The 16,263-nt window shown below is 43.0% G+C and overlaps 1 protein-coding gene across 20 annotated transcripts in view; it reads right to left on the reverse strand.

Annotated features, from left to right (window-relative positions):
* Positions 1–16,263, reverse strand: part of ttn.2 (titin, tandem duplicate 2) — a 179,903-nt gene that overhangs the window by 61,382 nt on the left and 102,258 nt on the right. For all 20 annotated transcript variants that reach the window (XM_031797649.1, XM_031797733.1, XM_031797659.1 and 17 more), the window contains 28 exons: positions 15,927–16,232; positions 15,559–15,837; positions 15,076–15,375; positions 14,613–14,915; positions 14,038–14,508; positions 13,611–13,913; positions 13,173–13,472; positions 12,685–12,981; positions 12,076–12,360; positions 11,418–11,711; positions 11,027–11,326; positions 10,564–10,872; positions 10,073–10,332; positions 9,094–9,523; positions 8,590–8,895; positions 8,125–8,306; positions 6,539–6,668; positions 6,062–6,361; positions 4,031–4,348; positions 3,518–3,814; positions 3,114–3,413; positions 2,701–3,015; positions 2,171–2,460; positions 1,874–2,024; positions 1,405–1,686; positions 885–1,187; positions 452–757; positions 50–331 (listed from right to left, as the gene is read on the reverse strand). In XM_031797649.1, the coding sequence (XP_031653509.1) occupies positions 50–331; positions 452–757; positions 885–1,187; positions 1,405–1,686; positions 1,874–2,024; positions 2,171–2,460; positions 2,701–3,015; positions 3,114–3,413; positions 3,518–3,814; positions 4,031–4,348; positions 6,062–6,361; positions 6,539–6,668; positions 8,125–8,306; positions 8,590–8,895; positions 9,094–9,523; positions 10,073–10,332; positions 10,564–10,872; positions 11,027–11,326; positions 11,418–11,711; positions 12,076–12,360; positions 12,685–12,981; positions 13,173–13,472; positions 13,611–13,913; positions 14,038–14,508; positions 14,613–14,915; positions 15,076–15,375; positions 15,559–15,837; positions 15,927–16,232 (8,199 nt within the window). The remainder of the gene's footprint in view (positions 1–49; positions 332–451; positions 758–884; positions 1,188–1,404; positions 1,687–1,873; positions 2,025–2,170; positions 2,461–2,700; positions 3,016–3,113; positions 3,414–3,517; positions 3,815–4,030; positions 4,349–6,061; positions 6,362–6,538; positions 6,669–8,124; positions 8,307–8,589; positions 8,896–9,093; positions 9,524–10,072; positions 10,333–10,563; positions 10,873–11,026; positions 11,327–11,417; positions 11,712–12,075; positions 12,361–12,684; positions 12,982–13,172; positions 13,473–13,610; positions 13,914–14,037; positions 14,509–14,612; positions 14,916–15,075; positions 15,376–15,558; positions 15,838–15,926; positions 16,233–16,263) is intronic.

Below are 16,263 nucleotides of genomic sequence, written 5' to 3' on the forward strand. Positions count from 1 at the left end.
CATTAGGTCTGTCAACTAAGAACAACAAAGAACACCCTCACCACCTTACCAACAACAGTGAGATTGCAGATTCCTTTACGTAAGCCGACAATGTTCTCCACAACCACCTGGTATCTGCCGCTGTGTTCGCGTTTAGCCTTGGGCATAGCCAAGCACAGTGTTTTACTAGTGTTGGTCATTGTGACCTCCTCATTTGCTTTCAGCTCTTCCTCGTTCTTTGTCCATGTTATTGTAGGTGCTGGCTTTCCAGTAAAGCGGCCCTGGAGGGTGCACACGTCTCCCACACGCACAACCAGTCTGTCACGGAAGTCCAAGTCAATCGTTGGGGGCTCTGAGGATGGAAAAACAAAGAAGTGATGTTTTCAAATATATATATATATATATATATATATATATATATAAATCAACATTCCCCAAGATATTTAGAATGACTACCTTATTCAACACTTACCAAGTTCTTCTTTGACCTTGATTGGCTTGGTGCAGAAAGAGTGCTTGCCCTGACCAATCACGTTGACAGCACTGACACGGAATTCATAGGTGGAATTCTCTTTGAGACCTCCCTTTGTGAACTTCCTATCCATTAGCGTGCCATCAGTATCGATCTTAGTGAAGCTATCCTTTCCAATCAGACGAGTTTCAAGCACATAACTTGTAACCTCAGAACCCCCATCATACTTAGGTGGTCTCCAGGTCAAACTGATGGAGTCTTTGGTGATTGCTGTGACCTCTAGATCCTCAGGACGCTCAGGAACAGCTAGCATGCAAAAAGGACACAAAAATTAGGCCCATTGGAATAATAGAAATAATAGCTGGATATGCTTATGTTTTGTAACAGCAATAAGAAAGATGTAGTTCTGGTATTGATATAGGCAGGAACTCACAAATAGGATCTTTGATGAGAACTGGTCGTTGTGATTCAATAAATGGACCCATTCCGATGATATTCTCAGCTGCGATTCTAAAGAAATATCCTTTTCCGTCAATGAGACCCTGGACCACAGCATTATGCCTGGTGACCGTGTAAGAGACTGCTGTCCAGCCCATGCGGTCAGACTCTCTCTTCTCTATTAGGTAGTTGGTGATGGCAGAGCCACCATCGTCTTCAGGGGAGCACCAGGTTAACTTGCAGGAGTCCGTGGTGAGGTTCACACCAGAGAAGGGCTGACCAACTGGGCCGGGAACATCTAAGAACCACATGTGAAGCAAGTTTTCAATAACATTCAACTCCTGTGCCTGATCTAGGATCAGGCCCCCCTCCCTCTTATTCATTAAGACCTAAAAGGCTAAACTCATCCTAGATCAGCACTCCTGCTCCGAGATGCTTGATACATACTGCTCCTGATATCACCTGAGATATACTCAACATCACCAATGACAAGAATAAGTACAGTTTCTTCTTACCCAACACCTCCACAATGACAGCCTTCTTCCTTTCCCCTCCTTCATTCTTTGCAATAAGGGTGTATATACCCTGGTGATGGCGTCTGCAGTTTTTGATAACCAGAGCAGAGCTGATTGACGTGATTTCAACCTTAGCCTCTGCTGGTAGAGGCTGGTCATCTCTGTTCCATGTGATCTCTGGTGCAGGCTTGCCTGACACGTAGGCCAGGAGGCGGATGGTACCACCGGCATGGACTACAATCTTTTCCTTCAATGTGGCATCCAAGTCCACTTCAGGGGCAACTAAAACAACAAGTGTGTGTTAGTTTACGATAGCAAACACTCTACTGCATCCAAATTGGCACCCTATTCCCTATGTAGTGTACTATATAGGGAATAGGGTGCCATTTGGGACGAAGCCTCTATCATGGACATAACAAATGGAGAAATTGAAAATCATACTGTATATCATAGTTGTCTTGTCTCTTACTTGTTCTGTCCTTGCATTCAATCACTTCGGCCACTTGACCGGGCTCACCGACGCCAGCAGCATTCACTGCCCTCACTCTAAACTTGTACCTTCCCAGCTCTTTCAGTCCAGACACAACAAACTTAGTGCCTCTAATCTCCTTGTCTTTAGCCTGAAGAAGGGAAAACAAAAGTATTACAAACATTCAGATACTCTTAATTTGATGTTACTTAAATTAATTTAGCAGGTTCTCCCATTAAGATCAAAAGTGTTTGAGAAAGAATACTTTTGAGAAATGATTTGAGTAAATGTAATTACCTTTTCCCATCCGTCTTTTATCACTACTACCTTTTCTTCTTCTTCTGATTCTGATATTTCATTTCCATCTTCGTCGAATATGATTTTCTTAACCTTTTTCGCTTTTACTACTACTTTGTCTGCTTCCGCTGCTTTCTGTTTTTCAATTTCTGCTTCTTTTTCCTCGTTTATGTATTCAACAAAGTAACCAGTGACCTTAGATCCACCATCAATCAAAGGTGGGATCCACTCCAGATCCACTGTTGACTTGGTCCAGTCTGTTACTTTGGGGGTTGGGGGACCCGGGAGAGCTACACACAAACAAGATGACATTTACAATGTCAGAAGGCCAAACAAATAGAAACAACATAGCTATGTAACAAATAGAAAATAGAAAGAACCCTCCCCATGTAAGAAAAACTGTATTTATGCATCTCAAATGTCACCATATTCCCTATATAGTCCACTACTTTTGACCAGGGCCCTATAGTGCACTAAATAGGCCGGAAATAGGGTGCCATTTGGGATTCACAGTATATATGTTAACTTACTAATAGGGTCTCTTGAAAGAACAGGATCCGATGGGACACTAGGAAGTCCCATGCCAGCTGCGTTGATTGCGGTCACACGGAACTGGTAGATTGCTCCCTCCTGCAGACCAGTGATCTCATACTCCTGACCCAGGGGCATGACCCTGATGGGGGTGCGGTTCACTTTGGTCCAGCGCTTAGCCGTCGTCTCTTTACGCTCCAGCCAGTAACCACTAACTGGAGATCCACCATCGTATTTTGGCTCGTCCCAGATGATCACCATTGACTCAAGAGTCACGTCTTCCACTATGGGCTTCTCAACTTGGCCAGGGACAGCTGTTGAGATGAACAATAAGAAAATTGGTTGGAAGAAATATATCCACAGTGACATTGACTTAGAAAGTGCTGATAATACAATAGTACATTCAACTTACTGAACAGATTCCTTGCTTTCTCAGGTTCGCTGTACAGCGGTGGTCCAACTCCATATTTGTTCTGAGCCATGACACGGAACTCATACTCATGGCCCTCAGTCAGCCTCTGAACTGTATACAGGCCTTCTTTGGGGTCTGCGGAAACGTGCACCCATGACTTTCTGTTTTCCTCACGCTTCTCAACGACGTAGTTTGTAACCTTGGAGCCACCGTCATCTCTAGGTGGTTTCCATGCAAGTGTTATCCTCTCGGCAAACACCTCTTTGAATTCGATTGGGCCGACAGGTACGCCAGGTCGTCCTGAGTTGAGGAAGAAAAGGAGCCAATGGTGTCATATTACAACACAATCAAGTAGACTAAACAAACAGAAAGAAATAAAGAAATTCAAGAGAGAAATTCCTCACCCAGGACAGTGAGTTTTATTTCCTTAGATGCTTTGCCCAGACTGTTGCTAGCAGTGATAGTGTACAGGGAGCTGTCGTCTCTCTTGGACTGCTGGATCAGCAGCGTACATTTGTTATCAACTACCAGCTTGTTGACATGCTGATCATATTGCACTACAGCCTTGTCTTCAGGCTTGGCAATGGGAGCCTTCTGCCATACGAGGGAGGGGAATGGACAGCCATGGATCCTAGCCACAATATGGACGTCTAGTCCCTCTTCACCTTCCATCTGTTCCTTCAGTTCAATGGTAGGAGCACCTAAACAATGGAGGATTGAGTCAGTACAAGTCAATCAAAGATTATTTTCTTCTCTCATTTAGAAGCATTTACAATAGCATACATGTGTTGTGCTGTCCCCCTGAAGAATGCACTTTGCCCCGAAATGTTGGTGTTTTATGCCCATTCAATCTGAGCATATTTTATGCTTTCCTTATTTAACTTTCAGACTTTTTCTTAACTGTACTTTTCACTCACATGTCTGGTCCTTGATAATGATTGGTCCAGCGGTAGCAGATGGTCTGCTTGGGCCGGCCTCGTTCACAGCCTTGACGCGGAACTCATACTCTCCTCCATTTTTAAGATCTTCAATGATGAAGATGGTTTCCTCAACGTTACGCTTGTTACACTGCTTCCACGTCTCTTTCTCCGGACCGCTGGTGTCCCAGCTCAGGCGCTCAATGATGTAGTGCGTCACAGGGGAACCACCATTGTTCTTAGGTGGCACCCATGTCAGGGTCACTGTATCCTTGGTTACCAGATTGATCTTGACATGGGTTGGGGGATCAGGTATGTCTGATAATGGGAATAAAGAATGGGAACTTATTAGTAAGGTGTACACTTTGTAACCTACATATCCACATAAAAAAACACTATAGTAGACAACTGTAGTATTCACTGTAGTGTTTTTGTAGACTTTAGTGTAGTATTCACTGTAGGGGTTTTGCAGACTAAAGTCTGCAAAAACACAACTGTGAATACTGTAGTATTTACTGTATATACTGCTGTATTTACAGTTAACTATAGTATAAATACTGTAGTAAAATAAAACTGTAGTATATACTATAGTAATTAATGTTGTGTTTTTGCGGACTGTAGTATACCGTAGTATTTACTGTAGTGTTTTTGCAGACTGCAGTGTACCATAGTATATATTGTAGTGTTTTTGCAGACATTTCTGTAGTATTTACTATAGTGTTTTTGTTTTATTATCTTTGACATAGAAGTAGAGGCTTTCTCCTTGAGGAAACCTGAAGAAAATACTAAAATAGCAAATTTGACATAACCTATAGGTAGGGAGGACTGGGTTCTTCTGCTCTTTTCTATAACCTACAGAAAAGGCAGGTTAAATACTGTAGTATTTACTATAGTTAAAAGGGTGTAGTATTTTTGCGGACTGTAATGTTATTGCAGACATTTTTTTGTGGATAATCTGTAGGATTTACTATTGTATTGTTGTATTCTAGCTTGAAATATACTTATTCATGTTACCATGCTATAGCTTATTGATTAGTTTACATGTATAATGAATGTATATGTTGGGGTCAATGGAGGGTGGATAAGAACTAGGTGTATGGATAGTTGCTGAGTGAGGAAGGGGACATGCAGAAAGTGGTATTGTTAAATCTAATGGCTCCTAAGGAGGGAAGGAAATGGGCAACAGTATGGTTTCAGTTACTGATAAGGTAAGACAGTCGCGGATTCGGGAGGAGTGAGGAATTCGGCCCGATGTCAGGTCGATTGAAGTGAGAAGGAACAGTCCTATCCCACACACATATATTTCCACGCCCATGAAGGTTCTAGCAGGAGGTGGGACCATGCCTACATCAGTGAGAGGGACCAATTATGTTCCTTTCTAGCAACAGAGATGTATTGGATGTCTAGATGTGCAAGGAGTTGACTCCTCCTAGTAGGAGGGTATAAATATATCTGCTTGTGTAAATATGTCTTTGTCTTTGCAGCTGTTTGACTCATTGAGGGAATAAACTTGGTTTGAGCTTTTCCTAGTCATCTGTTTGAGTTTTAATTCTGTTTGTTTAGAGCCTACAGTATAATACAACATTATATCGTAAGTACTACACATGATAGAGAGATACTACAGTGTTATACATTATACATTTTACTGCAGTTTACTATAGAATTCTATAGTAAGTACTGTAGTATTCTATAGCAAACTGTAGTATTTATTCATGTGGGTATTATCATTACTACTGTATATATAGTGGTTAGGATTCGGCACTCTCACCTCCGCTGCCCGGGGTGGCAGGTAGCCTAGTGGGCCAATAACCGAAAGATTGCTGGATCGAATCCCCGAGCTGACAAGGTAAAAATCTACCGTTCTGCCTCTGAACAAGGCAGTTAACCCACTGTTCCCTAGTAGCCCGTCAAAATTTGTTCTTAACTGACTTGCTGAGTTAAATATAAACAATATGCTTTAATTCCAAAGTGACTTACATGAGTACTATTATGAGTACATATTTATTTGTTAGTAATTCATTTGTGACTTACAGATGGGGTCTCTTGCCCTAGCAGGCTCAGTGGTCTCAGTGAAAGGTCCCATTCCCAGACGGTTCTCTGCCCGCACACGGAACACATACTCCTGTCCCTCCAGCAGTCCCTCCACAACGTAGGCCTGGCTGAAACAGCACTGGTTTACTATGGTCCAAGCCTTTCCTGTCACATTCTTCTTCTCAATGAAGTAACTCTTGATCCTCTCGCCACCATCATTAGCAGGCAGTTTCCAGATCAGCCTCATTGTAGCTCTGGTGATGTCAGTCACTTTGAGCTCTCTAGGAGCACCAGGCACATCTGTAAACAGATGTCAAACATACGTTAATATGTCTTCTATGAGAAGTGTTGGGTTTCTCCTAAATGTTGTCTCATAAAAAACTATATACTTTTTGATATGAGTCTCCTTTTTGTATTTTTCCTGGCTTTGCACGTATCCATCCTTTCCACCATGAATTGCTTTTATACTGCACTTACCGAGAACATTGACTCTGACGTTGACATGTTTCTGTCCAGCCTTGTTCTTGGCTGTGATGGTGTATCTTCCAGAGTGGGTCCTCAAGCACACAGGTACAGTGATGTTTGAGGTAGTATCAGTAGATTCAATCTAAACAAAGGAAATTAAGTCATTAGTCCTGGTGAGAAAGATCAAATCAGGACAATGTGATTATTTTACTACTTATAACAAGGGTTATGTGTTACGTCCTTTCACCTTGATGCATGGTAGCTGTACAATGCCTTATAACAAGGGTTATGTGTTACATCCTTTCACCTTGATGCATGGTAGCTGTACAATGCCTTATAACAAGGGTTATGTGTTACGTCCTTTCACCTTGATGCATGGTACCTGGACAATGCCTTATAACAAGGGTTATGTGTTACGTCCTTTCACCTTGATGCATGGTACCTGGACAATGCCTTATAACAAGGGTTATGTGTTACGTCCTTTCACCTTGATGCATGGTACCTGTACAATGCCTTATAACAAGGGTTATGTGTTACGTCCTTTCACCTTGATGCATGGTACCTGTACAATGCCTTATAACAAGGGTTATGTGTTACATCCTTTCACCTTGATGCATGGTAGCTGTATCTGGACAGTTTTATCTCAATCTCTTCATTCAAAGACTCAATCATGGACACTTACTGACAGTTGTGGCTGCTTTGCGTGATTTATTGTTGTATCTACCTTCCTGCCCTTTGTGCTGTTGTCTGTGCCCAATAATGTTTGTACCATGCTTTGTGCTGCTACCATGTTGTTTTGCTACCATGTTGTTGTCATGTTGTGTTGCTACCATGCTGTTGTCTTAGGTCTCTATTTATGTAGTGTTGTGTTGTCTCTCTTGTCGTGATGTGTGTTTTGTCCTATATTTACATGTTATTTATTTTAAAAAATGTAAATCAATATCCCATCCCCCGTCCCAGGAGGTCTTTGCCTTTTGGTAGGCCATCATTGTAAATAAGAATATGTTCTTAACTGACTTGCCTAGTTAAATAAAGATACATAAATACATCTGTAATATGCATGTCAATCTCTTGGCTCAAAGTGGAGGAGAGATTGACTTCATCACTACTTGTATTTGTGAGAGGTATTGACATGTTGAATGCACCGAACTGTCTGTTTGAACTACTGGCACACAGCTCGGACACCCATGCATACCCGACAAGACATGCCACCAGAGGTCTCTTCACAGTCCCCATGTCCAGAACAGACTATGGGAGGCTCACAGTACTACATAGTGCCATGACTACATGGAACTCTATTTCACTTCAAGTAACTCATGCCAGCAGTAAACATTTATTTAAAAAACAGATAAAAATACACCTTTTGGAACAACGGGGACTGTGAAGAGACACAAACACAGGCACAGACACGTGCATACACACACACGATAACATGGATTTAGTGTTGTAGATATGTGGTAGTAGAGTAGTGGCCTGAGGGCACACACTTAATATGTTGTCAAATCTGTTGTGAATGTATTGTAATGTTTAAAAAATGGTATAACTGCCTTAATTTTGTTGGACCCCAGGAAGAGTAAATACAAATATAAATGCCTTACCTCTGAATCAACTGGAAGGACATGAAGGCGATTCTTCTTGTGGGTCTTTGCTGAACCAGTGTATTCCCAGGTCACCTTAGGAACGGGACGCCCTTTGATGGTGGCAGGGATTCTGAAGGCATGACCAGCTCGGACGCAGAGCAAATCTTCCACAATGCAATCGATAAGGATCTTCGGCCCCACTGTGACATAAAAAGGCATCATCAAAACAAAGAACAACAATAAACTTGTGACTACTGGTGAATACTTGTGAATACTTCACTCAAAAACTATATTTTAGTATTTTCTCCATCAATCCACTGTTAAAACAATTCCCAATTTTGTTTGCATGCGTTTTGCATCATATGATTCGTCAAGGAAGGTTTTTGCTCGACTGAAAGTGCTTTATCTTGAAAACTTGACTGCTAACATGCATAAAAACATACCTTTTCAAATTAAAATGGATAAATAAGTAGGTCTAATTACCATGTACGTCCTCAATTAGTACTTCAGTCTTTGGACTTGGGTCAGACTCGCCGATGTCATTGACAGCTGTGACTCTGAACTTGTAATGTTTCAGCTCTTTGAGACCTGGTACAGTGAGCTCTGTGGTCTCATGCAGAGTATCTAGATCTGTGATCCTGTTCCAGAAAGAGCTGCCTTCATCCTGGATCTCAACGATGTAACCTTTGATGGGGCTTCCCCCGTCTTTTTCAGGTGGAGACCATGTGAGGCTGACACTGTGCTTGGTTTTGTCTGCAACCTCTGGTGGTGCTGGCATGCCAGGTTTCACTGTGGGGCACAGAGGGAAAACATCAAGGTCACCATCTCTGGTCATTACAAGGTACTCCTGGGTCTCTCAATAGGGCACATACTTACATATTCTTCAATACAATTTCCAAAGCAGCTAAATGAATACTAATGTTATTTTTATTTCTATAAATATACATATTATATGTAACCTGTAGAAAAATGGAAAATTATACTTACTAAGAGGGTCCACTGCGTTTGCAGGATCGGAAGGTCCACTGGGGGGTCCAATACCGGCAATATTGACAGCCATGACACGGAACTCATATGCGGACCCCTCAATCATACGAACGACCAGGAACTCCCAGCCCTTAGGGGCGCGCTTGGTCACTGGGGCTTTATTCACCCTGGCCCAATAAGATGAACCTTTCTCCCTCTTCTCCAGCCAGTAGCCAGAGATAGTGGATCCACCGTTGTCTCGTGGAGGGTCCCATGTCACAAGCATGGAGGACCTGGTGTGCTCTGCGATCTTTGGTTTCTCTGGAGGACCAGGGAGTCCGTACAGATCCTTGATGACGATGGCCTCTGTTTCGCAGGCGTCACTCTGTCCATACTTGTTCTCTGCTCTCACTCTGAACTGGTACTGGCTACCGGTTTCCAGATTCCAAACCTTTGAGAAGACATTTGGGAACATTGAGTAAATGATTAAACGATTCAATTAAGTCCACTATAAGCATTCATGCTACTGTCTCAACATATTACAATCTTTGTTGTTTCTTTGATATAGAGAGGGACATAGCATATTATATGTCACATTATTAAGGCCCATACATTAAAGTTCTTCACAAGCACCAAAAAGTTGAAAATAGACCGGGGCATTCCTAACCATACCCTACCTGAATAAATATGTTTGTTCAAGATATAGACCTGGTCCGAACTAACCCAAGGACAACCAGACCAATCCCCGTATAGACCCTGTCGCGTCCGGTCAGATCCATGTGAGGTAAGCAGCAGAAAATAATTGTTTTAGCTATGTTATCAACCAGAGCTGTTAATGCGCGAGGGAAAGAGAAACAGAGCTGGTTTCAGGTATTCGGGAACAGGTGGACCAGTGAAGACCTCTACCTTACATGCTTACGACCTGCTATGAAGCATTATAACGGCGGGTTTTAACTCAAGTGTTACCAAACATAATATATTCAATCTGTTTTATACTGACCCCGAGTCGTTTCTCAATGATGCTGTTGGTGATCACCGTCCATACAGGAATGGGTCTCGGCTCAGATTTAGGCTTAGGCTCCTCATCCTCAGAATCCTCATATTCTTCTTCAGGTTCCACCTCAGGAAGAATGTCCAGCTTCTCAACGATGTAGTTAGTGAGCTCACTTCCTCCGTCGTCCTCTGGGGCGTCCCAGGTCAGCTTGCAGGACTCAGCCTTGATGTTACCAATATTCACATTCCTTGGTGGCAGAGGACGGTCTGTTAACAAGAGAGAGGATTAATATTATTACCCTTATAATGACAATGCAACAATTCAATGAAAAAAAGGTCAGACTACAGTAGACAGACTAAAATATTTTCTTTTTGCTAATTTGTATGGATAGTTTCTTGCAGAAAAGTGAGCTAATGGCTTAGAGTTTACTGATTCCTACTAACAGTGTCCAGAAAATGAAGAAAAGCAAACAACATACATAATATCAGACCACTTACCTAACACATTAACCTTGATGGTGTGACTAGCTGACCCAAGACGATTGGAGGCAGTCACTGTAAAGATGCCTTTGTCCAATCTGGCTGCTGCAGGGAAACTGAGCTTGGTGTTGGACTGGATTCTGTTGATCTCCTTGGTTTCCAACAACAGAGTCTCAGTGGGCTCTGCAATAATGACTTCATCCTTCAACCATTCAACCTTGGGCATTGGAAGACCAGTCACCTCAGCAGGGATTTCAATAGGCTCTCCCTTCTTGACAGTGATGGCATCTCCCTTGAAAGTCTTTAACATCCTCACAGTAGGAGGAACTGAAATAGAAGAAGCAACTCAGTGACAAGTTTATTCAATTCAATTCAGTCCAATTAAATTCAGTCCAATTAAATTCAGTCCAATTCAATTCAACATGTTTACTATTTTAGCATATAGGACAAATACCAAGACCATAGAACTCAGAGGACTAACCTTCATCATCTTGAATGACAATGGTGAGTGGAATTCCAGGTTCACTTGGTCCAATCAAATTGACAGCCTTGACACGGAACTCATACATAAACAGCTCCTCAAGGTTATCGACAGTCATGAAGAGGTCCTTGCACATCTCTGTGTTACAAGGCTCAAATGCTGGGGCATCGTGCTTCTTCTTCTCAACAAAGTAGCCCAAGATTGGACTGCCTCCATCGTTGCGGGGAGGTCTCCATGCAAGGCTGATGGAAGACTTTGTCCTCTCAGTGTAGTGGAACCTCTCAGGCGAAGTTGGTGGAGCTTCAATTAAAATATAGAGTGATTAACCTCTATTAATGATCTGACCTGCACAGAAACACATTTGCATGAATCAACAATATCTAGACATTACCTTTGGGATCCACTGCAGCAATAGGACCCAGATCAACAGGAGGGCCACAGCCAAACTTGTTCTTCGCCACAACTCGGAAAATGTACTCCTGTCCTTCAACAATACCCACAATCTCACACTTAGATGAGGGTGTCTCGATGGGCTGTCTCCACGTGTGCATCTTGGGATCTCTTCTCTCAATGATGAATCCGGTCAGATCACTGCCACCGTCGTCATCAGGATCGGACCAGTTCAGAATCATCAGTTTCCTGGTTACCACCACAGGTTTCAGGTCCAGCACAGGCCCGGGAACATCTGACAGAGGACAGGTCAAAGTGTTACATCCAAGTACAATATGTGAGTAAGTAAGTAGGTAGCCTTGTCCGAGCCAGAATGGCCCATAGGTTAGGAGCCTATCTCCTGTATCTGCAGCGTGAAGTACACCCCCTGGAAAGGGTACTAGTCTATCGCAGGCCAACAACATTTAAGGCGACATTATTACTCTTTGGATAATCCACAATAGATGTTTTTATAGATGTTCTATTAACTATTAACAAACAAACTATTCATTAACCCTAATCCTAGCTTTACATCATCAAAGTACAACCAAATGTGAAACATGCCCAAAATTGGCATACTGTGATATCATAGCTACTAGAGAATTCATCAAAACACTTACCCATGACATCAACCCTTGTCCATGTAGACTTGATTCCACTGCTATTTCTTGCACTGATCTGATACTTGCCAGGATCCTTTCTTGTGGCGGCCTTGATACTGAGAGTGCTTTCCTTTCCAACATTTTCTATCTGGACGTGGTCTTTGTCAGGTGGACCGTCATCTTTGGTCCATTTGATGTCTGGAGGAGGTCTACCAGTGACCAGGGCAGGCAGAATCAGTGGCTCCCCAGCTCTGATCATTACGCCATTCCTCACAGTGAGATCCAACTCTACCACTGGAGCCTCTGTAGACACAATCAACATTCAGTGACATTAGCTATGTTTTAATAATAATAATACACAGGACCTGTATATAGTGCTTTCAAAGACCCAAAATCACTTGAATATCCATGGAGGTTAATGAAGGGAGAACGACAATAGTAAATGGCTGGAATGGAATGGAAGAGACAGTGGTATTTGATACTATTCCATTCATTTCGTTCCAGCGATTACAATGAGCCTGTCCTCCGATTCAATGTGACACTAATGCAGGCCACTGTTGTTAATGTATTAAGCATACGTTTGTTGTCATTGTTTTGAATAAGCTTTCTGATCATTGGTTACTGTACCTTTAGGATCTCTGACAAAGACTGATTCAGTCAAGCCAGGAGTTCCTTCACCAGCTCCATTGACTGCGATCACACGGACCAGGTACTTGGCTCCTTCTCTGACTCCATACACAGTGAAGGCCCGGGTCTTCCAGGGTCTCTCTGTGGAGCGGGACCAGTCGTTGGTGCCTGCTAGGGTCTTGTCAACATGGTAGCCCAGGATGTCTCCACCTCCATTGGAGGCAGGAGGATCCCATTCCACATCAATGGAAGACTCAGTGGTGTCAAGGATTCTTGGGAACGGTGGTCCAGGTGGCACTATGGGACAAACACATCAACAATAACATATTGTATTTGATCATTGTTCGACAATTAAACTTAATCACAATGAATCGTTGTGTTGTATTATATTGTATTGATTTTGTGCATTTTGTATGCTTAAATTCACAAAATTAATTTCCATGCAAATGGACAATAAAAGGTATCGTATCATAATATTGTTGACTTACAGATTGGATCCTGGCATGTCATGGGATCAGACGGGACGCTGAACTTCCCAGGCCCAGCTTGGTTCTCAGCAGCCACCCTGAAGATATATGTAAGACCCTCCAGTAGGCCTTCCACATTCATTTCTGTATCCTCCAAAATGACCCGGTTGACTCTGGTCCAATGGGTGCTGTTGATCTCACGACGCTCCACCCAGTAACCAAGGATGGGGCTGCCCATGTCGTTTGGCACCTCCCAGGTAACCAGCATGGAGTTGGCTGTGATGCCGTCAATCTCTGGCTTCTCTGGAGCCTCTGGTGGGTCTAGAATAAGAAGTGAACATCACAGTTGTAAGAACAAAGTACAACCACGACTAACCCAGACGTGCAAAACTGGTTGAACTGACATCATTACTTTGAATGTTATAGACATGATTAAACTCTTAAAAATAAATGATTTACCAAATGGATCCTTGGCAATAATTGGCTTAGAGATACATGGTGGTCCAGGACCAAACTTGTTCTCAGCAGTGACACGGAAGATGTACTCCTTCTTCTCTATCAGTTTGGTCACGGGGTATCTACATCCTCTGAGCGTTGAGGTTACTGTGATCCATCCGATCTCCACCTTGGAGTTGTCCTTCCTTTCCAAGGTGTAGTTCAGGATCTCACTGCCACCATCATCCATGGGAGGATCCCACTTGCAGATGACAGAGTTATTCCTGATCTCCTCAAACCTGAAGTTGATTGCAGGACCAGGTGCATCTGTAAAAGGTAAAGTAAGAGGTTTTATATTACGTTTTCAAAATGTGGTTGAAAAATAACTATGAGTGTCAACAACACCACTAAATTAATGTAAAAAAAATATTAATAAAATATTATATCTCACCTAGCACATTGACTTCACAAGTTGCAGAGGCAATACCATGGTCGTTCTCGACCTTGATAGTGTACACGCCATGGTCACCCCTGATGGTGTCCCTGACAATGCAAGAGGATTCTCCCCTCTTCTTGTCATGGATGGTGAGACGTTCCTGGAGGGTTGGGTAGTCAGGGAGTTCCTCCTCAGGCTCTTCATGGGCAGGCTCTGCAGCTGGAGCCTCAACCTCTCCCTCCTTGACTTCCTTCTTTTCTCCTTCCTTCACTTCCTTCTTTTCCTCCTTCTTCACCTCCTTCTTCTTAACAATGGGTTTCTCTGGTCTCTTCTTCATGGCTTCAGGTCTGATGACCACGTCGTTCCTATACCATGTGATTTGAGGGTATGGGGATCCAGAGATGTTGGCATCCAGTCTGATCTCAGCACCTCTCTTAATGCTCATACCGGACTGCAGACTTCCACTGAGGAACACCTTGGGTGTTTCTGAAAAGAAAACAACCACATTTAGAAATGACAAATAACCTGTCTGACAAATCGTATCATTGTTTTAAATTGTGACGGTTTGAATAAGATGTATCCTTCCTTACCAACAGAATCAGAAGCCTTCACCATTGGTGTGCTGCGTGATGGGTCGCTGACTCCGGCAGCATTCTCAGCTCGTACACGGAACTGGTATTGTTTTCCCTCCCTGAGATTCCTCACTGTGTAGGACAGCACAGGCACAAGGAAGTCGTTGCATCTTGTGAAGTTCTCATCACCCTTCATCATCATCTCCAGAACGTAGCCCATAATCTTGCAGCCCCCATCATACATAGGTGGTTTCCATGTGAGGGTGATAGTCTTAGAAGTAGGGTTGTGGGTCTCAACATCTAATGGAGGGTCAGGGCGCTCTGAAATATTGAACAAGGAACACTTAATAAATCCAATGCAACTCTTTAGAAATGTAGTCTTTCTTGGAAAATAAAATCATCAACTTCGAATTGTGAGCAAGGTTTGCACCTGGTTTTCATTTAAGGTGTTTCTTGGACACAAAATAAATATTTCACTCACGCTTCTGATCCTCTGCGATCACGGGGTTGCGGAGCTCAAGGTACTCCCCACCACCAATCTTGTTGACAGCTTTGACCCGGAAGTAATACTCTCCATTGGGGATCAGATCCTTGACGGGCCAGCTGACTTTGTTCTCTCCAGACATCATGTTGACATAGGTCCTCCGGCCTGCCTCTCTGCGCTGTAGCACATAGTGGAGAACAGGGCTGCCACCATCATAGTTGGGTGGATCCCAGGAAACCTTGCAAGAGCTCTTGGTGATTTCACTGGCAACAATGTCTTTGCAGGGACCGGGCAGGCCTGTCAAAACAAACATGGATATGAAGATTTGATCTTGATAGTTGTAGTATGCTGGTGCTAGTAAATCATATTTCTAATATTTTCAACCAAATAGAGTATTTATGTCAAATGTAATGATTACACTATTAGGGACACCATGGAATATGGAAGTAATAATATTATTTTATTTTGACACAAACGTACCAACAACTTTAACATTGATTGTTCCGCTGCTCGTTCCCAAGGAGTTCTCCAGTGTGACCTTGTACTGGCCGGCGTCTGCATGCAGACAGCTCTCGATCTCCAGGTGGCAGGAGAGGTACTCCTGTCTGAAGGTCATTCTTTCATCGTCCTTCAGCTCCTTTCCGTCTTTGTGCCAGGTGATCTTGGGTTTGGGCACTGCTCTGAATGGGATGGGGAGATGCCACTTCTCTCCCTCAATAATCACAATGTCCTTAGTCTGGAACTCAAGGATTGGGATGCCTTCAGGAGGGAAAAATATAGTATAATCAGATATCAGTATATAATATATCTCTGGAAACGGAAATATACATTATTGAAGGTTTACTTACAGTCAGAGTCCTTGGCATAGACCTTCTCAGAGATATCAGATGGCTCACTAACTCCAACAGAGTTTATGGCACGGACTCTCAGGACGTATTGTTTCTCTGGGATGATGCCCTCCTCTGTTTTGTACTTGAGCTCCTTGATTGGGCGAGAGTTGATTCTCATCCACTTCTCAGTACCAGCCTCACAGAGCTCGATATGGTAGCCAGTTACAGGGCTGCCACCAGTTCTCTCTGGTGGTCTCCAAGCAATACACAAATGATCTCTGCTGGCTTCAGTGATGTGAAGCTCAATTGGAGGAGAGGGTACACCTATAAAAAACAATACAAAGAAGTGTATTAT

The sequence above is a fragment of the Oncorhynchus kisutch genome, linkage group LG2, assembly GCF_002021735.2.
Source record: "Oncorhynchus kisutch isolate 150728-3 linkage group LG2, Okis_V2, whole genome shotgun sequence".
NCBI lineage: Eukaryota > Metazoa > Chordata > Actinopteri > Salmoniformes > Salmonidae > Oncorhynchus > Oncorhynchus kisutch.